Below are 25,199 nucleotides of genomic sequence, written 5' to 3'. Positions count from 1 at the left end.
ATACTTATTTAACTCTATAACCTTAATTAAAATATAAGTATAAATTAAAGTAAAATAATATATATACAAAAAGACATTATAATCTTTTCTGTCTCATAGGATTTTGAAAAGATCTTGGCTAGACTTTGTTATAAGAGCTTTAAATAATTCTGAGTACACATGATTGGGGTCATTTCGCGTTCTGCGCAATTTTTTTTTTGTTAAAATATCAGGAATTATATTTAGAAAAATATTTGGCTGAATAAAGATCTTTTTGATTTTTTTTACACGATTTTACAAACATATTAGAGTATATATAAAAATCGCTTAAGGGTTTATTCTATCTTGTGACTTGAAAAAGAAGGCGATTGTTGACAATTTTTTTCGGGAAAAGTAATGAAGATACATTCATTGTTTTCACATGTCATTTATTATACTTTTTTATTTAATTAAAATTTTATGAAATCAATGTGCTTACTGTTAGTTTACATAAAGTTTCGAGAAAGAAGCTTCTCCGATTTGAATATGACCAGAACAGAAATATTGCAGATCGCATCTGAAAAAGTTAAAAAAACAATTTTTTTTTCTATTCAGAAAGAATGTCTCTATTGGATAGACTATGGATAGATAATTGACTTTAGATAAAAATTAACAAAATGACTTATTTGAAAAAAAAAAGATTGATTTTTTTTACCTTAAATTATGCTCTTGCTTTGCGATATTGGTATAATTGCAGTAGAAAAATCATTGCTCTACAATCGTGCAAAATTTGAAAGCGATACGTTCAGTTTTTGCTCTATCACTTCCATTAAATCGAAAAATGTTGTTTCGAGAAAAACGCATTTAAAGTTTCAAGTTTACTTTTATAAATTATTTATGCCTATATTTGCCATATTAAGGTTTCAACACAATATTCTACACATTTGGCTATCATATTATGCAAAAAAATTTTTCAATTTTTTGATCCCAGCAAGGTATTGTAGAATGAACCCTTAATAATTTTTGTATACTTTTGTAAAAATGACAAAAATTAATCCGGGATACGAGCGACCTGTTACGTTGTAGGGATATTAAAGGATATTAAAAATCATTATATCGAGAATTAACATCGATATAGGTACTTATCAAGCAATATTTGCAAAAAATATTTTATCAACTGAATCAAGTACAACATCGTAGAAGTTGCACGGTATCATGCACGGTATCAACCTCATAATATCTCTATCATAGCCGTTAACGACCTAAGGGTACAACTCACGATAAATGCGAGTAAAACGCAGTAGCGTGGATTGAAACGTTAAACCGCAAAACGAGCGCTCTGTTACACGCGTTCATATCCGCGTGCGAGCAGGCGTTGCGCCATGCTGCTTAAATAATACGTAAAACACTCAGACGAGATATTCGCGGCCATTAAAATCATCCTGCACTTCGCGCGGATCTTGTTACTCTCCATATTGCAGCTACATTTAACGATACATTACGCTCTCTTGCCGACCATTAAGACGTGATTATCCTTAAACAATAGCTCTCTCATATTCCCCTCAGTCGTTATTAGAGGGAATGGGGCGGAAACCGAATTAACGAGTGCGTTCTTTATATGCGGATTTGTCAGCAGGTTCGAAAAAACGCGTTTCATCCGTCAAAGACAACGGTATCGTCGATACTGCCGCCAAGGTTATTACCATCCTTACCGTTACTTAAAGACCGAATAACTATCAAAAGAGAAAAAACGATCGTTTTCGAATACCTGAGAGATATGTAAAAACGAGCATTAAAAACAAAACAAGTCTTTTTCTTCACGAAAAGAAATTGAGGAATGCATAATGAGGAAAGGAGACATTTAAATGCGAATTACGCAATGTATGTATATAACATTGCGTAATTCGAGGTATATTTTTTTTATTTTTCTGCTGAACATAATATTACGTATATTATGTTCAAAATTAGAAAAAGAGATTTTTTTAAATGAAAAAAAAAAGAGGAATGTAAATATGTGCTTTTTAAGAGATCATGAATTACGTGTTGGATGAATTTTTTGAGTAAACAAGTGTAACGAGGTTTTTATTTTATTTGAAATTAAAGAAGAATCTCGTGAAAACGATATCCCGATGGCGCGCGGCGAATTCGTTGAATTAGAAGAACGGTGTCTATTAGAATTGTTAATAATTGAATTATCTGCGCGCAGCTTACTAACTTGATTCCATCCGTTTTCGCGGTGTTAATATCGGTCCGGGAAACAGGAAGACCGAACTTACCCACCGACTTCATTAAAAGCGTTTCTCGTTCCGTGCGAGATCTCGTTGTCGCATTTACCTCATTAGTTAAAGATCTCGATAAGAGAAAATGTGCGCATCTTTTACGAAGTTCGTTGGCCTTACGACATTCGTGCGGAGCATGAAACTACATGGAACTCGTATATATATATATATATATATATACAATAATTATGATTATTACTGTTACTATGTTATAGTTAATATTATACGTAAGTTCTATCAGCAAATGTATATATAGTTGACAATCCAGAAATAATTAATTATAGTTATTATTATTCTAATAATGGCTGCAAGTAATTTAATTATAATTTAATATAATTTTTGAAGAATTATATAAAATGTGATATAAAATATAGTACACAAATGATCATAAATTATATTGAGTTGTCCGGAAAATTCGTGCCGACTAATCTATATAATTTAATAAATGTATACTAAAATTTAAATTTTCTGCGTTTCAATTTTCCTTCAACATCGGCACGAACTTTCCGAAAAACCCAATAGTTAAATTATAGTATTTGTAATTATTTTTATAATAATAGTAACTATAATTATAGTCATTTCCAGATTATCAACTATATATACATATACTTATTGATAGAATACGTATAGTTATTATCACTAAAATTATAGTAATAATCATAAATATGCTAACATTATTTATTTGTATTTATAGTCTTTGCTCTCAGTGTATATTTTGAACAAAAAAATTGTTATTTACTATTTGATTTTATTAAATCGATGATTCAACACTATTAAATATGGAATATATTTTTTATAATTTTTGTGTAGTCACAGTCATGGTGTATCTAGTCACGGATTAATGTTCGTAGTTAGATCGTTTTTTTTTTTCACGCGAAAGACGAGGAAATCGTACAAGTCGACACGGGACGATACGCCTGAGTTTCGCTAATGATCGTGATGGCAATTAGTTAAAGCCTCTCCCTGTAAATCTTCTCTAACTAATTACCTTTTACACCCCTCCCAATCCCCGATGAGACCACACGGGCTTTCTCGAGGGCGACCTCGCGGTTAAACGCTAATTATTATCCCTGTCCGCGATAAATTAAACTGCCAGAGTCTACCTTCAAATATGGCTGTTGTGCGTATGCACGACGCTTGATGGAAGATGGCATAGACGTGGCACGGTGCGTTACTCTCTCGCTTGTTAAATTTGTGTTAGGCTTCTATTCTGCAGAGTTAATTCGCGTCATACATATACGCAATGCGAAATCACCCTTACTATCGCGCGTGAGCGGAATATTCGGACATCTTTGGAGTTGCCGCCAACTTTTACGGCAAGCGAAAAAATAGGGACGACTAATGCATGCAGATCTATCTGTTATTGTAATTTTCCTATAGCTGCTTTCTTTTTTTGGATATTTTGTCATTTGGTATATGCAAATTATTTTAGATTTTTACTGCATCTCTAATTTAAATATTATATACAGTAGCGCACGAAATGCTATATTATTGTATTTAATTATCCAATTTTTAGGCTTTGATAATCAATTCCAGTTCTGTATCAATTTTGTTAGAAATAAATGTGTTATAAATCAAATGATATAATATTTTATGTGCCATTCTGTATATGTAATTTTTATCGCGCACTATTTACTTTACTTTTTACTATACTAGACTAAACGAAATCTGTAGGGGAAGCATTTCTTGTTTAATACTCACCACAATAGAGAATCAATCGCTTTTCTTTGAGAAACTGAGAAAGTCGAAATTTATGAAAAAGATAAATGTATATAACATTTGTTTTGATTACACAATTTGCTACCTTGTCAGTAATATTGAGTTTCAGATAGATCGATATATGCCTTTTCTCATTCAAATTGAATTGACTTTTCCGAATCATTGGTTAACATTAATTTTGTGACTGTCATAACATCCCGTATCTCTTTACTTTTTATACTATTATATATATTAATCTCTTAGTACACAATACTTTCAAAATATGCGATAACAGCCGTTCGCAAAATAAATGTAGCGAGAAATCAATCAATTAGCATCGCGGAAAAGGGGCAACGATTCTTCGACGGATTCGAGTATCAATTTAATTTATTTTTTTATTAAACATGCTTTTTTTCTAAATGGATTTTACATTTTATTTTCAATATTCTATATATTAAGAGATCTTTAGAATATTTTTTTTTCTTTGAATTATGATGAATATCCACTTTACAAAGGACTTGCATCTATCTTGCTGTGCCTACTACATTATTCATTTTTCCGTGATAAACGCCAGTAGTTTTGATAAGTGGCGTTTTTGTATGGATTCATTACACCATCGTTAGCGACGCTCATCTAATTAGCTTCGCTATAGCTCGCTAATAAAGATGTACAAAGCAATGAGCAACGGGACTTTCACCGAAGATGCATAATATTCGTGCGAATATTCGTATCCCCGAAGTAGCAGCATTCGATGCCTAAAATTGAAAACGATTGCATATAAGATGAATCATTTTCGAAATCGATATTAAAATGTATATCGATAATAAAACACGCGAGGTAACGAAAAACTTCATTTTCCAATGGCTCTTTTTGTATTTATTTGTTTTTATGACATTTTAATTAAGATTGATAAAAATCATGTTTTAAACTGTTTAAAACATGCTTAATCAAATTTAACATGTTTTAAACACTTTTTAAAAATAATATTGTTTAAAACATGTAAGTATTAAAAATATACTTGAAAAAAAAAAACTGTTTTATTCTTAAAAAAAAATCTTTTATAAAAATTATCTCTTATCAACCCTAATTTTATTTTTTATGTCATATTGAATTTAAATTGTTACACTGAGAAAAAAATACAGTTAATTTGAATAAATATTTAGTTCGATACTGCTCTACTAAACATTTACTTACAATAATTAAATACTTATTCAATAAAAAAAATGATTGTTAAATCAAATTAACATTTCTTGTATCAAATAAATATATCTTTATATTTAATAAATATTTAGTTGGCAGTATTCAATTAAATATTTATTAAAATTGACTATATTTTTTTTAGTGTATATTCTGCAATTCTATTTTAAGTGGAAAAATACAATATTTTTCTAATTTTATAAATTCCTTCTAAAGTTCAACTTTCAAATGTCGCGTTGTAGGAAAATTTAAGCAACATTTACAACCAAACAGTATTTTTAGCTTGATAGTAATTGAGCAGACGAAGTAGTTAAGGCTTATTCTCTTTCAAGTTCCAGAATTAAAGGAGACGATATTCGGGGGTACTTCTGTTACTGCAAATTAAAATATTCTCATAGATGATATCGCTTGATCTTTTCTCTCTTTCGAGAGAATTGTTTCCCTTCGCCAAGGAATCGATTCATTACGATGTATAGTAAATTCCCTCCGAAGATACCACTTCAAGAAACGGTCTAGAAATGACTCGAAGAAAGTGGAGGTAGTGCAGCAGAAGGTTGTGTCATGACCTTCGCTCTTCTGAATCTACCGGGAGCCCCGTCCCGTCACGTAGTTTCGATACAACGCGTAATGACAGTCCCGAAGAGAGAAAATGTACGGCCGCCGATGGCGAATCCGGTCGCGACGCTGAATAGATTGCACATCGATCAGCCATCATCATCATCACCGAAACGTGATCGCTACCGGCATTAACTTACGCGTTTTTCCCCCTCCAATGTAACAATCAGCACCAATTTGCTGTCCGGATATTGCCGTGTGTAGTAGATGCACCCTCGCATTCTGTCTCTTCCTTCCTTCGTGAAGAGTTGATCGTAATTACTCGGAACAATCTTCAGATTCTGACGATTGTGACGATTTTCAATGCTATTCTATAAGAGATGAAGTTATAAGAGATGAAAGTTCTTTCAAGAAACTTTCTCACTTGAATGTGACAATTGTAAAAATTATAGGCCCCGAAAATTAAATTTTTATAAGACGTATGTAAAAGAAAAATAAAGCCTCGAAATAAAAAACTATATAAATCGAAAGAAAGAATATTATTCTACAGCTATAAAAAAAATTTAACTACAGATATATATCCCTTCACTTACGATTACTTCGAATTTTGAGTCGCTATTCGATAAAAATTAGAAAAAGATGAAGAGTGTTTAAGTTGAACCGAGATTAAGATTTACATTTATGAAAATTATTAACACCTAATTAGTAATTATTTAGGTCCAAAGTGACTAAAAATAGAAATATTATTATTAAAAGAGAAAGAAAAACAATAGATTTAATATTAAACAAAATAATTTTAATAGACATAGATGCATTATTTCAACATCAATTTTAATCGTAACTGGTTCTTCATAGATTTAATACTACTTTTATATTACTACTATTTTCAACTTACGATTAATTTTATTTACGACTGAAGTTTCTCTCCGTGCGTAATCCCATCGTAAGTAAAGAGATACTGTATATCTTAAAACTACATAGTTATATTTAACTTTAGTTTATATTTAACTATAAAAATTTTAATTATGTCTTCCTGTCATGGTTTGAATACAAGACGATATTATCACTATTTAATATGTGTTTTTCTTTCATGAAATTGAGTTATTTTTCTTAATCTAAGATGTAAATTGTATGGCGAACGTGTATGAATTTATTTCATCCTATTATGATTTTTTTATTGCAGATTCTCAAATGGAGCAAGGCTATAGATCAGAAGTCCAAGAACGAGCACTCGTCGTATCGTTGCAGATGTTCAGCTTGATCTTGGAACGTGGTGTCTATCTACTGAAAGCTCAGCTAGATAGCGAGCAGGAACCGAGGCTGGTGGTCGGCGAGGATCTCCAAGTGCTTCTACCGGCTATTAAGGTACTTTCTCCCCCTCTTTCCTCCATCAATACGTATCGGTTGAGCGAAGTCTTAATTGCGTTTCGCGACGCAAGTCGGCGAGCGTAAGTCAATTTCCGAGTCGAAACGTTGCCTCGATCACGTCCATCGTCCGCAGCTCGCTATTACGGAATAATTAGATCTGGAGCAGTGGCGGCCAACCTCTTAACTTCTTGCTAGAACACATCACGATTCTCATATCTTGAGAGCTAATATAAATACTATTTGTAAAAAAGCCTATTTGTAAAAAATAGCTTTTATCGTTCATTCATTGCTATGACTTTTATTCACTTCCGTCTCCCACGGAATAATTTATGGTAGGCCGTTGGTTAATTATTACTGGTATAGATTGCATCATTCTGAAAGACATCGGGTTTTCTTCGTCAACTAGATTCTACTTCTCATCGCTGTCGCAGCCCCGGACTCGAATGCTTAATCATAAAGAATTTATGAAGTGTTGCGAGAGTCGCGCCCACACATCCGCTGATGACCGACATGTCGAATCCAAAATCTGATTGTGTCGCAACTTAATAATATTATACTTGATGATCACAATTAATGTATCTATCGTATGTCATCGCGTAAGTGCATGTTTCGATTAATGATGATGATCAGGTATCGGAACTTTGAAATTACACGATTTCTTATCTAACTGGATGCTAAGCCATATAAAAGATTGATCGTAAAATGATAATGCAAGCATACAAAATCGAAAAAATAAGATTAACAACCAAGAAGGTGGATGTTGCTTAAAATGAGTACTTACTACATAAATAAATGTTAATCTTATGCTACAAAAGTACGTAGTACAATTTTTTTCAGATCATTGAAAATAATGAATTAATAATGATTAACCATCGATTAACTATCAATTTTATGGCATTAAATAATTTTTTTCTAATTATGTACTGGGAAATTATCGTGTCTTTGCACAGTCATTATGTATTTCTCGACTAATGATAAAAGATGTAAAGAAAAAAAGAAACAATGATTACTATCGGAATGCGAGCTGATACAAGGAATAATAGCCAGACTCGCGCTTGCGACTGAGGTGAGACCATTAATATTGCCGATAAAGTAGACACGATACAAGGCCGTTGGAATATGTTTCACTGTATGAGGATGGATGGACGTTCTCAATGAAAAAAGAGTCTCACAGGAGTGTCTATAAATAGCGAGGTATTTTTGCGTTCTCCGACATTTAAAAATTTGATAAGGTTATAAACGAAAGAAATAAAAATTTCGGAAGAGGTTCCTCAAATAAAAGATTCTATTATATTAGGAAGAGAAAATAATACGAGATGTCCTTGATTCGAAATAGATATCCTTGATTTGAAATTTTTGTTCAGATCTTCTTTGTAACTATTGTTGAAATTTTTATTAATACTGTAGCATTTATAATTTCTTATTCTTATTATAGTGTTATTTTTTTCGACGCATAATCACGCTTTTATTAAGAGATAATTTTTTTTAAATATGCTCGCATTTTATTTTAATGTTAACTTATCATTTCTCACATTTCTCTTTTGAGTGTAGGCTATGATTGAATATCATGAAAAAGTTGGTTCTTGTTGAAATCAGAGCTTTATTTCTGTTTTTACGTATATCCTCTAAAAATTTACTTTCTGGAATTTACTTATGATTTTTATAATTGTCATATTTAAACGAGAAAGTTCCTCGAAAGAACTTCCTCTTTTATAGAGAAAATTTAATTTATAAATAATTTTTTAAAAATACACTTGCATTTCTTTTTAATGTCAACTTTTTATTATTTCTTATGTTTAAGTATGAGATTGAAGTTCAAAAAGTTAATTCTTGTTAAAAATTGAAAAGATTATCTGCGTATTATTGACATTTTGGTTTTATTATATATTTATTATATATTGATCTTATTATGTATTAATTTGGATTATAAACTATGTTATTTCCTTTGTTTCTGCAGATCTGGTGCGATTGGATGCTTTGCCATAGCACTGTTTGGAATCCTCCGCCGTCTTGCACGGATTACAGAGTCGGGTAAGTTTCTTAATCTTAAACTCAATAAAGGAAATGAGATTTGCGTGTACGCGGCCTTTAGTCACCGTAATGCTCTGCTTGAGGAAAGTCCCTAATCTCCTTATATTGTTTCGCAACATAAATTTCGTTTGGCTTACGGACTGCCCTGTCTTGGTTTAATTACAACTTTGTTGCGCATTCTAACCGCGCGTTGCAAAATCATACTTTCGGGATTAAAGTTAGATGCCAATGTGTGAAAATGAATGTCATGTGTACTAAGAATGTAGCGTGCAATAGAAATGTTCGATATATCTTGAACTTGTCGATCCTGTGGTTTTGTGGTTCGTGTGGTTTGAATCGGCCCATCGACTTCCAGCGAGTGCGACGTTTACGGGAGAATTTGCGCTGTATAAAAATTTGTATTCATTGAAGCTGATGTGCAATGTCGAAGATGATGGGCAGAGACTCAAGAAAGGGTTTTAAGAATCTATTAATAATTTTCATTTTTGAAATAATCTACACATATTTTTATTAGTTGTTTGAGCTTATTTACTGAATAATTTATGTAACGTTATGTAACGTTAAAGTTAGATGTGGTACTCTAATAATACTCTAATAATAATTTAAATAATTATACATAATTTATGAAATTTGAAAAATAACAAATCTCCTTAGAATATTTTCAAAGCTTATTTAAGCAAACATTTGAGTTTATTTACTCAACAATCAATATAATAAAAAAACTAGAGGTACACAAGTAATAAGTTGAGATAAGTTAAATGATACACGAATAATAATTATATGTTGAACATTAATTTTTGAGATCTGAATAAATGATAAACCTTTTTTGGAAAATTCCAATTTAAGAATGGATATAATTTGAAAAAAAAAATTTACTTAATCCCTATTTTATAATATTTTATACTAATAAACACTAGATTCTGAAATCAATTATTTTCAAATATATTTTGAAGTTTTATCAAAGATCATTATTATGAAAGAAGATTAATTCGAAAATAATTATTGTCCGAACATCTTTAGCCTTGGGATCGTAGCTGTCGCGCACGAACGAAGTACAAAGCACGTAGCATGTAGCGTGATCATGCTCACTGACGTCTGGCCTTGGAATAATTATTTCAAATCTGAGAGCGAGAAAGATCATTAGCATGCGAAGTGCTACTGTCGGAATCTAATCATATTTGACTATTCGAGATAAATTATATAACCAATCTCATTTGAAAACGCCTTAAGCACTTTTAGCTTTGAAAACTTCCGACTTTTTTTTCTGTACATCTATCTTTGAATTTAGACTACCGCTACTGTTTTTAACAAAACGGAATAACGCGCGAATTCGAAGACGAAGTGACAAATTGACAAGAGAGAGCATTAAATTGTTACATACATTTTATTTGATCAACCATGTCAGCTTTAAGACTAATATTATATTTATTCGTTTTTGTCGTACGACAAATTTTTTAATCGTATTAATGGCAAGAGGAGAGGTTATTGAATCTCTATCCTATAGCCAATCAATAGATTTGTACGTACGATAAAAATGGATAAATATATAATAATATTAGCTTACAAGCACCTTTTTATATTGACGCTTGACGCTCGTTTTTAGCGTCACATGATTAAAATTGACGCTTGATATTCATCAATTTATCACGTGGCCTATTTCGATGCTAAAAATGAGCATCAGCATGAAGTTGTGTCTCAATAGACACGAGCATGTTCTAGCGAGAGCCGATATCTCACGAATGGGGAGAAGTGATGGAAGTGAGTATGGCGTAGGTCACGGTCAACCGCTGCATCGTATCGAAGCTCGATCTCTCGCGAGTCGCGCATCGTATACCAGGTTCCCGCGGCATTATTCTACCACGCTCCTTTCGCATTTGTAGCGAATGTATAAGTTACTGTCCCGCTTTAATTATTACCGCGCATCGTTCTAATTTCAACGAGGAGGGCGCGGGTTTCGCGCAACCCCGTGGACGCGCGAGATATGCTGGTCTACATGACACTTTTGTCAAATGGATTAAGCCTTCGAAGCGCCAAGGAAAGAGAGACCGAGGAGGAGATTTGTACATTCGGCCGCGGCTTCGTCGCAGCTGCACGTAGCGACTATTAATTCAGCTTGACACTTGAGGTGTTTTGAATTATTGCTGTTGTATCGGACTATTAATTTCCTCGCGCGGTGATGTCTCGGTGAATCGCACGCGGTGTGAGAAACTCGCGGGTAAAGACATCGCGACACCCGCGGCGGAACGTCAGACGACGTTCCCGTGGCGCGACACGTGTTCGTGATTGTAATGTCCCGCTTCATTTCTAATTTATAATTCTTACACTCTCTGCTGCCGCAATTTGATTGACAAATTTTCGAAAAAGAAGCAAAAGAACGGATCAATGTGTTGTCACGGAGATCACTGGCGCGAGATATCAAAGTGTCATTTAATTTATATCTAAAATATCGAGAGTATAGGAGTTCTATAAATTATTATCAATGATGACCTAATTGAACGAGATAATTTTAAATAGCTGTATCTATTTCTTATGAAGATGAAAATAAATTTTTGTTTTATTTGGAATATGCGCGATATTAAAAATATTAATGAAAGAAATATCATCTATTAGAATCAATAATTAGCCGACTCCTGACGCCTTTCATAGATATGTATTTTAAAATTTTTCTTAAATAATTAGCACACTAGTGCATTGACATATAGTGCTTTTCCTAATTGAAATAAAAATATAGAAAATTTATTAGATGTAGAAAAGTGGTTTAAGACAAAAATTAATATTATCATGGATTTGGACACATTGAAATTATGACACTCTTGAATATTATTATCAGTATTTTACGATCTAATATACTTCAATTTTATCTGATAATAATTTTTCATCTGCTGATGTTATGAGAATAATAGATTTTTATTTGAGCTTTACTTTTTCGCAAGCGCGAACCTGTTGTACCCGAATTCTGCACTGTGCTGAATCATGGCGCTAAATAAGGGACCTGAGAGCACGGGGAAATCCCGACGCCCCGCTATGTTTGAGAGCCTCGTGGGCCAGCATTTCATCAAGGGGCCGGGTCGGCGCGTCTCGAATTGATCATATGCGAATTGATCAAACGTGAGCGAATACATTTTAGTGCGCGCTTCGTGCGCGCTCCGTAGAGAAAACGAGAGAAGAGGAAGAAAGAGAGAGCAATGCGCCGTTCATCTTATCGACGCACGGCGCATCGTCGCTTCTCGGCGCGAGTTTCGCTAATGAGATAAAATAAAAGAAGAATAAGAGTAGCTAGTAAAAGAGACAGAGAGAAAGAGAGAGAGAGAGAGAGAGAGAGAGAGAGAGAGGGATAAGAGTCACGCTTGTCCGACTGATGCAATCTACTGTCCATTGAACGAGCCTCAAGGCTCCCTCTTCCCTCCTCTCTCTCTCTCTCTCTCTCTCTCTCTCTCTCTCTCTCTCTCGCAACGTCAGTCTCGAGACGCGGATTTTTTTTTTTTTTGCGTAACCAACAGCTACTATCTGGCTGGGATAGGTTAATCATTGTTGCTCGTTAGCGATTAACAATTACGTGAGTCAAGCGTTTCCTTGGCAAGGACGCCGCGCAGCACGGGACGCGCGATCGTCGATCCTCTCTCGATCTTGATCGTCGTTGCACTTAGAGCAGCATGCAACGATTCGACGCGAACGTGGATTTCGCGATGGCAGATACGATTAATCGATGACCTTTAAGGACGCCGGTCGATTAATCGCGCCGGAAACCGCATGCACTTTTGCCCTTTTGTCACGAAATTAAGCGATCGCTGAAATCCTCTCGTGATTCTCATGTGATTCTCTTCTTTAGTGCATCGTCATTGAAGTCGTGCATGTATCATTGGCTCGGGAAAATCATCTGGAGTGTTTTTATATCTCACCTGCGAGAAGATGTGAATTGTAAAATATTGTTTTTTAAAGATATTGTTTAATGCATTTTCTTTCATTTTTAGTAACTGATTTTTTTATGAATTTTTAAATATGTAATTTTATTAAAGAGCCACACGCGTAAAAAACGTGTTATGTTAATTAAAATCTTTATTTTTTTAGTAATATAATATATTTATTTTAAAATAAATTTAAAAATATATTTATTTAAAAATATTTTTTAGTAATATAATAATATATTTAACATACTTATATATATTTAACATACTTATTTTGTTTAATATTGTATTATATATATGTTTTTGTTTAAAATTTAGTTTCTATTTTTATTTTTCAGAAAATTGTGATTAAATTCATAATATTTTTAAATATTCATAAAACAGTCATGTAACATGTTTTAACTCTTTACTAGCAATGTGAAATTTTTACCTTAACCTGGATTTTCGAACTTTAGTGGATATTTTTATATTGTTTCGGATTATCTAAAAATCTGAAAAAAATTCTTACTTGCGAAAACTTTAACTTTAATGCGTTTTTACTATAAATTGCACTTTATTTATTTTTTAAAGATTTAAATTTGTTTACCAAAATTTATAATAAAACCGACTGTCTTTAAAATCCAACATTGCCGATGCAGCGTTATGTTATATTAATAATGATTTTAATTATATAAAAACACATTCCAGGTTCTCTCGTTTACGTAAAAAAATCAGATAATTATTCTCAGATTAAAATTGTATATGTGGCGGAGTTTGCTAAAAATTTATAGTTAAATCCGTTTTTTTATAATACGAGACAAGCAGTAAGTAATGTTGTTCTATTTCATTAAAGAAGCATTAATACACAGAATGTAACCGTTGCGTATTTCCGGTATTACAATTCTTTTAAATGCTCTTGTTTTATACAATGAGAATTTGCACGATCTGAGAGCCGCTATGTGCGACGAAAGAATTAATTGAACGAACGACTTTGGCTTTACAGTAATACGGAAGTGGCAAATGGAAACGTATGCCCTGCCGCGGATAGATCATTAATAATGTCAGTGAAACGAGCCGCCGCTGGTCATACGAAGTACATTAAATGTATAAATCCGTGATCTATTATTATTATCATCCACCGCGCGCATTACGCAGATCCCCCCTGCCACAATAATTTCTAATATGTAATTCTCGACATTGATAATGAAGTAGTCGTACGAAAATATATCATATTTGCGTAAGAACCGGCGTCTCCTTTTCACATCACTTTTCCTTCTTCGTGCCATAAATAGATTAGATATAAATTTTATCTATCGCCCATTCTTTTAATCGCGTCTTGGATTTATCTCACCGTAAATACGAAATCGTGCGCCACGTCCCACGCGAAGGCGTGCGAAAATTCCACGTGCGTTTCGTCGTGACCACGCGGAAGCCGCGAATCTCTGAAATATCTCGATGTATTATTCGTGCAGTGCATTGAAACTGTATTTTTGGCAAATGGAATTTCATTGGAAGTCTCGGTCACGTCGAATGCGGTAATTGTACCCTTGTGGCAAGAATTCGTTGCGTGACGAATGATCCAGAAAATATTTACCTCATGTTAAGTATACGCCAGGTAGTCAATGCTGAAGAAAATCAAGTAGCAATTTACCTGATTATTTTTTTTTATAAGCAAATGTTTAAGCAAGTGTTTGCACAGCCGGCACGAATTTTCGGGCATTTATGCTGTCACTCGTACAAAAACAATAATAAGGAATCTGAAATCCGTAGAAAATTAGTCCTGAGTATTATCTCGAGATATAAAAAGTTTGTCAGCCTCGCGGCGCCAAAGTGGCGTCAAGTAATGTTAGAAAGTCCAATAAAAAAATATAATTCGAAGAATTAAAGATCATTATATCTTATCTTAATGCAACGCAAGTCGTAAATTACTGTTCGACAATTTAATCTTTGAAGCGAGCAGTTTAATCATACAGAAAGAATTCTACATTAAACCTTGATATTATCGAATTCCTTCCTCGTTCTTACTTTTGAATTATGTATTAAAAGAATGATTAAATTCATCTGAGTTTTTCCTAATCACGATAGATTTGACCGTGATGTGGATCTATAATTTGTTTCGACTTTAGCTATTTCTAATGAAGGTTATCACGAAACTTAGAAAAGATTTAATTCAATCTTCTTTCGTTTATTACAGACCACCAGGAGATGCATGGAGCAGGTTAGCGACGATGGTGAATCTTCTAGAGAAATTAAATTACACTAGGACGACTCTGATTCAAGGCAAGGATACAGAGGATCGTGAGGAAGGTAAGAGAATATTTTTCCGACTGTCTTTTATGAGAAAAAAATTTCCGTGTATATTGATGGTCTCCATGTTGTTTTATCTAAAGAGAATAAAAAACATGTTAGGAAGAATTTAAAAAAATTGTCAAGATTATTTATACTTGCGGAAATTGATGCAAGTCGGTATTATTAATTTAATTTATTGAATTAATTTAATATTTTTTACATTTTGATTTTTTTAAAATAGAGTTCAAAATATATCCAACTATCCAAATACCAAAACTATTGATTTTAAAATAGTAATGTTATTTGATTTATATATTGTTGGAACAATTAGTTTGAATATACTAAAATTCGTAAAATTAGAGCTCCAATAATTTAAATATATAATATACCTAGTTAAAATCGTATAAATGCTTTAATATTATTTGATATAAAAATCTATAATTCTACTAAGAAGGTTTTAACAAATTTGTTATTTTTTAATTTAGTTGATTTTATCCCTAGATGGAATATTTTTGATATGTTAAATTAGACCTCAATCCACTATCGAATTTAGAAGTAATAATTTATTTTTAGCAGGTTTCTTCTAAATACATACATCTTATCTTATCAGAAAAGTATTAGTAATTAATACTAATAAAATTTATTATTTATTGTTGCATTTCGACGTTTTCTTTTTCGACGTTCTACTAATTAAGAGCGTGTGAACAGCGAGAGAAATGGCAACCGGTCGAAACGCTTCGGTTGCAATGCGAGTGATTCTCGCGTTGACCTGGACCAGACCTAATCGAAAAAATGGCGTTTCTCGAAGTCGGCGAAGTACCCCGGTACCCGGTCTGTTGACCCGTAGATAGCTGGCGCGACGGTTGCGTAACGGTGAATACGTACGACATGACCACTGCAGTGCCATTCTCTTGCAGCCGCATTTACTAGCGTGTGGCCAATGGTTTTTCAGCGTGCGTGCGAGCCACATCGCCACTATATGCATGCCGCGCGCATGTTATGAATACACAAATTGCATTGCCCCGGAGCCCATTCACGTGTAGACCTCGCCACGAAGATGACCCGACTTTGCGTCTCTCACAGACTTTTCGGCTATCAGCAGTTACATTCGCACGAATTTTCGTCGATGCATTTGGCACAGAGTGTGCTATCTATAATTTCAAATTTAAGCTAATTTAAGTCGCCATTGTTCCTGTTCAATACATTATTATTTTATACTGAGACCACTATTTCATTTGTGCGTTTTTGTCGTACGATAAATATGTGCAAAAAAGAGAAATCCTCGGATCTCTCTGTCCTATTCACAAGTCAATTAACAGGCTTGAAAAATTCATCGAAATATCACCCTAAAACATTGCTTAAATTTGACACTACTTATATAGTGATACTAAATAGTGTCAAATTTAATTATTATTTTAGTATAAAGTAACGATATATCGAGTAGAAGCAGTAGCGATTGAAAGGTTTTTAAATTTGATATTATAGATTTAACAGTGCAAAGTAACATCGTTAAATTCTTCAAGTTGTAGAACCGATGATAATTTATCATTCTAAAATAAACGCTCTAAAATAACACAGATATAATTTTTTGATTAATTTTAGTTTGAGAAGAATATTATGTTAATGACTCTCAAGTATTCATAGATGAAAGGACATAGTTCGTCATATTATTTATTCTTATATTTTTTGATAACTAAAACTACATTTTATTCGGTCGATTTTGTGATAATTTACGTTCTTGTTCACTAATAGTATTTGTTCGGCAGAACGGATCATCGGCAGACCGATGAGAACCATGGTGATCGGTCGCGAATGCGTATGCTTCTCGCGAACAGAACATGGTGAATTTTTATATTTTCAACAGATCATTGGACATGATCGCGAGTTCGGTCTCGAACTGGGTCTTCCAACGGGTCCGGTCGGCTGGAAACAAGCGTTCTAGTTTTGTGACGCGTCCTTGCTCGCAGTACACTTACCTCTAAACCGAGTAGATACGTATGTGTGGACGTCAATACACATTGCTCATAGTGAATATCATTACGCACGTATCGGTGAGGGTATGGCTGATCACATGACTGACTAGAATTAATAAGTTTGTCAAAGCAATAATCCGATCTCAGCCTTTCGTTAACGCTACTGTTGCTTGCCCTGAAATCATTAGCATTTAATTGAATTTATTTGTTAAAATTTAAACAATATTTTTTTATATTTGCACTTAAAGTGAGATCCAGACGAAGTAAATGAATGTAAACGAACATGAATGAATAACTTGTTTCAATATGTGACAAATAATGTGATTAGTACTCGCAACGTTGTAAATTTGCACTGAAGCAAATTATTCACTAGTTTATTTGTGCTCGTATTTTAAAGTGTAGGTGTAAATTTTATATGTACACTCTTTGAAAAAATATCTGGTTGAAAATGGATGAACTAGAAGATTATATTAATTAGAGAATTATCTTAACTAAAATTCTAATAGATTTAATCAGAAAATTCTGATTCATTCATTTTTAACCAGAATTCGAATTAATCAAACATTTTTCTCAGTGTACGAAAAGTAGAAAAAAAATATTCTATGTGTTATTGGCAAAAATATATAATATATGATTTTATTACGTATTTTATTGTAATTTCATTGTTAATGATTATCTATTATGTTATTATGTATGTAAAAACTTAATATCGGACATGAAAGATGGCAAATCACCAGAAAGCGATTACACTTTATCGGTTATACTTCATTCTAAATCGCGCTACATAAACAACTGAACTCTTTTCACAGTATACATAACATGATTTAGATCTTTGTGCATTGATCGCATAAATTCTAGATAAATCTGTATGCTTCCGAAAGAGAATTTGATTTAGCACGATCACATAACTTTATACCAGGAATATCGATTCTTGTATATAAAGGATGTACCGGATTTCTACGTTTTATTTCAGACTTGGAACTCGTAAAACTACCGGAAGATATCACGTTGGCTGGATTCACTCCTCTCATGTTGAATCCTCAAGATCCTTGTTATGTGGAGAAAACGGAAGATATGGTAATTTACATTTATGTTATGTCTTCAGTAATTGCACTGATATACATATCTACGAGATACGTGCTTTTATTGTTGATTTTATTGTTGTTTTAAGTTTGTTGAACAAACCTCAAATAGGCTTAAAACAGAATTTCGTATCTCGAGGTATTTCAAAGTACCGGAAGGACTTTTGGTATATCAGTGTTTTATACCGAGAATTCGCGCGGTTGCTCGATTTCCACGAGTTGGATAAACTCGCGACGCGTTTTTAGGAAGTGGCTCAGATGTGCCTCAGGATAAGCAAGATTCTCTTCTTCGGTCAAGTGTTCTTGTGCGGTTTGGAGACACCGGTGCTGAAATTGCAGAAAAGCGAGACCGGCGTCAGCGAATATGTTTCCGTGGTCGAGGCTTCGAGCACGAGTTCGCCGAGTTCGCCGCCGACACAGGTATGTGGTAACTGTCGTAAATCTAGTCTTTCCTCCCTTTTTACTAAAAAAACGTAGTCAGCGCGCTTGGACCCTCTATTGAATTTTCAATCTAATTTTTTGAAAGTAAAAGAACAACTATAATTTATCTTAAAATTATCTTCAGTTCTGATCTCGTATATGTATGTATATACAATTGGAAAGAATGTTTGCTGAAATATTTAAAAATTCAGTCAGATACAGATCGGAATATAATTTTGTTGGACCATCAAAATAATTATGTAGTAAACTCAAGCATGATGAGCAATGTTTCAAAAGTTTGGACAGTCTAGCAACCAACTTGAGCGTCTTATGTAATTATTTTTTGATAGTCCAACAAAATTACTTTTTAGATTTGTATCTAGCTTTTTTAGATTATCTACTTTAGCAAAATTGTTTTTTTTTTGTATATATAATAATAAGAGTAGCTTGCTAAAATATCAACAATCTTTAAAATCATGTAAAGAATAAATAAGAAATGCCAAAGCAAAATTCGAGATTGGGATTTTCCCTACGTAATTTTCAATTCGTTAAATCCGATCGTTATCATGGTTCGTTATCCAGTAACGGAATTAATTTATTTCTAGAGCGACTCGGAACTCATGGTAGAAAGTTACAGCGAGGGAGAGGAAGATTCGATTTCTACGTTGAGAAGATTACCCTCATGTGGCAACGTGACCGACGATATGACGGCTCCCGTGGCGGCTGTCGAGATAAGGTCGCTGATCGAGAGGAAGGAGGAACTGGAGAGGCGGCAGCGGAAACAAGATCGGCATCGACAGCGAGTACAGGTAAGTGCAAAATATCTTACAGTCTTAGGCGCATTATATCGGGGATAAGCTATCGATTTGTTGACATAATAATGTCGGCGTCACAATGAGCCGCTATACTTTTGCAACATTGTTATGTTGTAATGATCGATTAACATTGTTAATCGGCGACATTATTACGTGATAACAATAAATGAATGAGGATAGAAGTTTGTAATAATATTGCCGTAATTGTTTCGTTATTTAATTCTCATTTGTCAGAATTTTATGCTTACATGAACAACATGTGTCCAGGAATGCGTTTCATTTTACGCATGATGTTTCATTTTATCTTGGTGTTGTTCACTTAATATTAAAGAAGAATAAAATGATACATTATGCGCATCATGCATGAAATGGAATGGCATCCTAAAACTATTTCTATGTTTGCACGAAATAATAAATACAGTTTTTATGATAAAGGAAATTCTATCGCGATTGTCTCACTTATTTTGTACAAACAATATAAGTTTACTTTTCAAATTATGAATTTTAAGTTAATTTTAGTAACATATGACAATGTTGGTTGGTCGACTTCAAATCGTGTAAATATTTTTGTGGTCTTATTTACTTACTTTTCTTTCACCCATCTCAAATTTTAATAAAACAGCGTTTACTGCAAATTTCTTAATCTATACATTCTCTAAGACTTTTTTAAAGATATTTTTTAAGACGATACATTAAACGAAAGGTTAAATATTTGTATCCATAAACTTGCGAATTATTTGGAACGAATGCAAATGAATTTCAATATAACAGTTTAATCGTTCGAAGACTGCGCGCTATGAATGGCACTCGAACGAGCTTGAGATCGATGAGGAATCTCGCCGCTTCCAAATTTAGCTCGCGCCGTGCACAATCTTCCATCGATGGAGACGTTCTCCGTGAATATTGCTGTCGAATGATTGTCTAACCGCCGCGATACCGATCTAACCGCTGTCTATATCACTGTCTTAGCCTCCTTCGACTTGTCATCTTGCCTCGAAACAACCAATTGACAGAGTATACTGACCAAGCGTATTCATCATGGTTAAATTAGAATTAAATCAAGAGATTACAAGATCCGTTTGACTTCTCGCAAACGGAGATGAAGAATACACCTCTGTCTTCTCTCAATCTCCTCTCTCCATCCTTTTCTCTCTTTCTCTTTGCATTCCTCCACCCTTTGTTGCACCCTACCGTCCTTTTATTTCGGATCGCACGATCCTCTCTCACCGCAGATTCTCGCGCAGCACGCAAGTCCGTTTTTATTTACGGCATCGAAACTCCTCCTTTTTGCATATTTATTATCTTACTCCAGAGCTTGGAGCCGGATTTTGTATGTACTATGTGTGGTTGGTCACGTACTCTCTCTCTCCCTATCTCTCTTCTCACTGCGATAGCTTTCTTTTCAAAAGAAAAGAAAGAATAAAGAAAAGGAGTCGAGATGGCCAGAGATCCTGTACACGAGCAATGTTCTATTTTTTTTGTTTAATTTTTTTAATGTCAATATTATTTTTGGAGCTGAAAACATCCTACGCTCGATTGCCAAAAAATGTTAGCAGAAATAAATGAAAAAAAAACGAATCAAACGAATACTCTTAATCCATTTAAGGATATTTATTTATAGTATATGAATACAAATATTATGTATTTTAAATTAATTTAATGATAAAATATATAATAAAATATAGTAGAAAATTTTAAATGTAATTAACTGAATAAAATTATTTCTTAAAAACATTAAAAAAAAAAATTTACGCTAAATGCATAAAAAAGATGATCGAATATTACATTACTTTTAATAAAAACTGGATACGAAACAAATGCAATTTGCCAAATATTTCATAACGCAAAACATAAAATTGATTGAAAGTGATTAAAATGGTCAATTGGATTATAGTGAAGACAAAACTTGGCGTGTTCAGGTCACATTAACTGCATTTATGTATATTATCTCATCATAGTATTTCCATTATAAATTAAAATATATAAAAATAATAGACATTTGAATATAATATAATATAAATGTATATATTTAGTGACATAGTCTGTGGGACATAAAAATAATGATGTATTTTCACAAATAATAGATGTGATATAAATTATGGAGAAATAATATGTAATAATATTGATAATATTAATAATATTTAGACATAGAAACATTATAGAAAACGAATTTACAAGATTAGTGAGCAATAACTAACATATCTTCTTTGTTGAATTGTTCTCATGTATTGTGTATATCTACAGAATGTAATATGTAATAAACGTTTTTATTAATTCGTATTGCAAATAATTTTTGTACTATGAAAACATATTGGTCCTAGAATTGCGTTTTAATGCGACCTGGGCGCGCCAAGTTTTTTCTTTACTATAATTCATTTGATCATTTTAGTTACTTTTAATCTATCTTATGTGTTTTGCGTTATGAAATACTTGAATAATTGCATTTATTTCGTATCCGTTGTTTATTAAAAGGAATGTAACATTCGACATTTTTTTTATGCACTTGGCGTATATTTTTTCTTTTTTAAAAAGGTATTTTTTAAAGATTTCATTGCTTTTTGTAATTTTTTTAAAACATATCGTCTATTTGTTGTTGTCTTCATCATTGTCGTCGCCCGATGTCATCGTCATCGTTGTGTCGTCCGGCGTCTCATTGATTGTGGATGCTCCGTCATCCGTCTGGTCCGTCATCTCTCTCTCTCTCTTTCTCTCTCTTTCTCTCTCTCTCTCTCTCTCTCTCTCTCTTTCTATCCAATTACTTCTTTCTGTCAAGTAATACGATTTTTCTCACTTTTTTTATTTCACATAATTATCAGACTTCGTCTTCTCTCTCCCTTTTCGTTTTGCTCATATAATATGATGTGTGAATAAAACAACACTCGAATTACATAATTATTTTGTAATCACATACTTATGTCACTCGCCGTAATTATTCTCCTCAAAATTTCATTGTAACATACTTCAGTTCATCATTTCATCTTATATCGTTATAACTTATTGTTATATACAACATCACTTATTGTCTTGCCTCTGCTTATTTTAATTCACTAATACTCGCATACTTTATTATTATTATTATTTTGTATTTATCTTGTTTTTTTACGCTTATGTCAATTCTAAGCAGCTTACAACTGCGCACATAATTATTTTTTACTGTACTTTTTCTGTTCTTTCTGCTCTTAGAGAGCTCGCCCTAGAGTAGCAATAAACGCTTTTATCTCTTCCCCCCCCTCTCATTCGCTCTTTTTATCTCATTACGTTGATAATTATTACAAAAATTATTACAAAAATATCACAATTCTCTAACTTAAAAAGCAATAGAAAGGCTCGAGAAAATAGGCGCTATTTAAAATGCGCTAATTGTTCAAAAATATCTCTCAATATTACAAGTTGAAAATTTATTGAAGAGATGGAAGAACAAAACGAAAATCTTTAACTTCTTAAAAATCTTAAACAATGATGTAACGTCTTGGTTAGTTTTCTAACCTTCTTCAGCGGTAATAAACGCAAAATTTACATATTTAGTGTTCCTACATACACGAAAAATGATCGGAAAATTTAATTTATTTTGCAGTCTCTAGGGAAATCGAACTAAATTCTCTATCAATAATATCGCTTGATTTTCGCTTATCTTTGCTTTGGTTACAAAATAGCACCCACAATATTATTGGATTCCGAGGTGTTTCTATTTCGAGAAAATCCAAGTTTATCGGGCTTTTCCATGCTGTTCGGAAAGGCGGAATATAAATTACTCGTCGCTTTCCGTATCTCTTGAATTTTTCGACCGACACTTTTATCAGGGAGTGAAACTGAAGACGAAATACGGATCTCGCTTCGTAACTCGGTCGTAGAATTGTTTCGAGGATAAAGTTCGATGGAAGACCAATGTGACCTCGTCGAAATAAATAGCTGCGATATCGTAACCGTCGGTAGTTTGTTCGACAGTGTCGATGGAGTTTTATCGTAGGTCGTTCTCTTGTTTGGGTCGATATCTTGTTTTTTTTACATGGACTTTTATACATTCGATTTTCCTTTTGCAAGATGCGATTACGTTAAAGTTGTGCTCGCTATATCGTAACAAATCTATTTTTGTTCCGAACTTTATATGAACTGTTTTCTCAATCAAAAAAAAAAGGTCTTAGAATTTAATTTGAAAATAATAGAAGTTGCATTGAGAATATCTTTCGTGACATATCTTTCTTTTCATCTGACTTAATATTCTTGTATTCGTATTATTATACATAATAGTATATTATTTGTATTAAATACAATGTTTTATTATACAAAATTTCAAAGCATATTACTTATTTTAATAAAAATCGAAATCTTGATATGAAAATATTGAAGTTATATGATAAATTACTATCCCATGATTGCGCTTCGCCGTCACTTGCTGACTCTCAGGCCTCCTCTTTTTCTCATTGTCAAGTTGTTTTGTTGCATTTACACAATACTCACTTGCAAAAACATAGTTAATTACAATCGCGCGCGCACTAATTATCAGGATGTGACAGTCAGAGCGGGACATTTTGTATACTTATGACTTCTAATCTTACATCTTGTCACATTGCGAGAAAAGAAAAAAACTTACATGAGAAAAGTTAATGCAACGGAAGAATTAAGTAAATTAAGTAAATGGTTTTAACGTGCGGATTATTCATATACATATATACACACGTCACATTTATACAACGAAATTATACATGTGAATTCAAAAAAGATAAATTATTTATTTAAAAATTACTAGATGAAAACTAACATAAGTAGAGACAAAATGTTTTTTTTTATATTTTTATTATTTAGTAAATTTTATTAACATTATTTAGTTGGCCGTTATTTTCTCTTTTGAAAATTATAATTGCAAAAGATTTTAAGAATATGCGATGCAAAATACATTAGAGAATAATTAAATATCACAACGATTTGTTCTAACAACGATAAGTTCTATCGCTTTGATTCCTGTGAGGGTTATCGAATATCGAATCCAGTTATGTATGTTATATTAATTTTTTCTAATACTACTTCAAAATTTTCCGAACAAAGTATTCAGCGTATGAATTCAGTTTATATCATGTTCGAGCTTAAATAAGTTAATGCATGACCTTGTTGTTTGTTGTACTGCATACTGCTATTGTTTACGTAAAAACGTGCTAGCATTTATGCGGCGAATCTCAAGCTGGAAGACAGCAGGTCGCTCCGTGTCGTAGCATTTACGTTGCAAGACGCGACCATTCTCTGCGAACGTTTAGTGATCATCAATCTGCGTGATTAATTTACTCTCGCGATCTATAAGATAACGAGTATTTATCTTAAGAGAAATGTGTCGCTTCGAAATAGATATCTGAACGATAAGCAAATAGATTATAAATTATTATTACATGATATTACGAACAGTAATCATTTCTTTAAAGTTGCTCGGTTATCTCATCTCACGCTATTTATTTTTTGTCGATTTAAATATAATTTAAAAAAGATAATGGCTAATAACGAACAAATAATAAGATGTTTAAAGATGTATCATACGTACAGTCCCTGCAAAGAAAATTAAATTTGGAAATGTATTTAATACTTACATTTCAAATAAACTATTTAAGTTGTATATACATCTGAAAGTGAATAAGATTACATTTTTATTTAATAATACATTTTT

The 25,199-nt window shown here is 32.8% G+C and overlaps 1 protein-coding gene across 3 annotated transcripts in view; it reads left to right on the top strand.

Moving 5' to 3' along the window:
- The window catches only part of LOC108690324 (telomerase-binding protein EST1A), a 108,497-nt gene that overhangs the window by 53,178 nt on the left and 30,120 nt on the right, over positions 1-25,199 (top strand). For all 3 annotated transcript variants that reach the window (XM_018197554.1, XM_018197556.1, XM_018197555.1), the window contains 6 exons: positions 6,871-7,052; positions 9,013-9,086; positions 15,165-15,277; positions 18,206-18,309; positions 18,561-18,734; positions 19,340-19,543. In XM_018197554.1, coding sequence (XP_018053043.1) covers positions 6,871-7,052; positions 9,013-9,086; positions 15,165-15,277; positions 18,206-18,309; positions 18,561-18,734; positions 19,340-19,543 — 851 coding nt within the window. The remainder of the gene's footprint in view (positions 1-6,870; positions 7,053-9,012; positions 9,087-15,164; positions 15,278-18,205; positions 18,310-18,560; positions 18,735-19,339; positions 19,544-25,199) is intronic.

Source organism: Atta colombica, unplaced genomic scaffold, assembly GCF_001594045.1.
Source record: "Atta colombica isolate Treedump-2 unplaced genomic scaffold, Acol1.0 scaffold311, whole genome shotgun sequence".
In the NCBI taxonomy this organism is placed as follows: Eukaryota; Metazoa; Arthropoda; class Insecta; order Hymenoptera; family Formicidae; genus Atta; species Atta colombica.
Note: the sequence above shows the minus strand (reverse complement) of the source record. Positions and strands in the feature narration are given on the sequence as shown.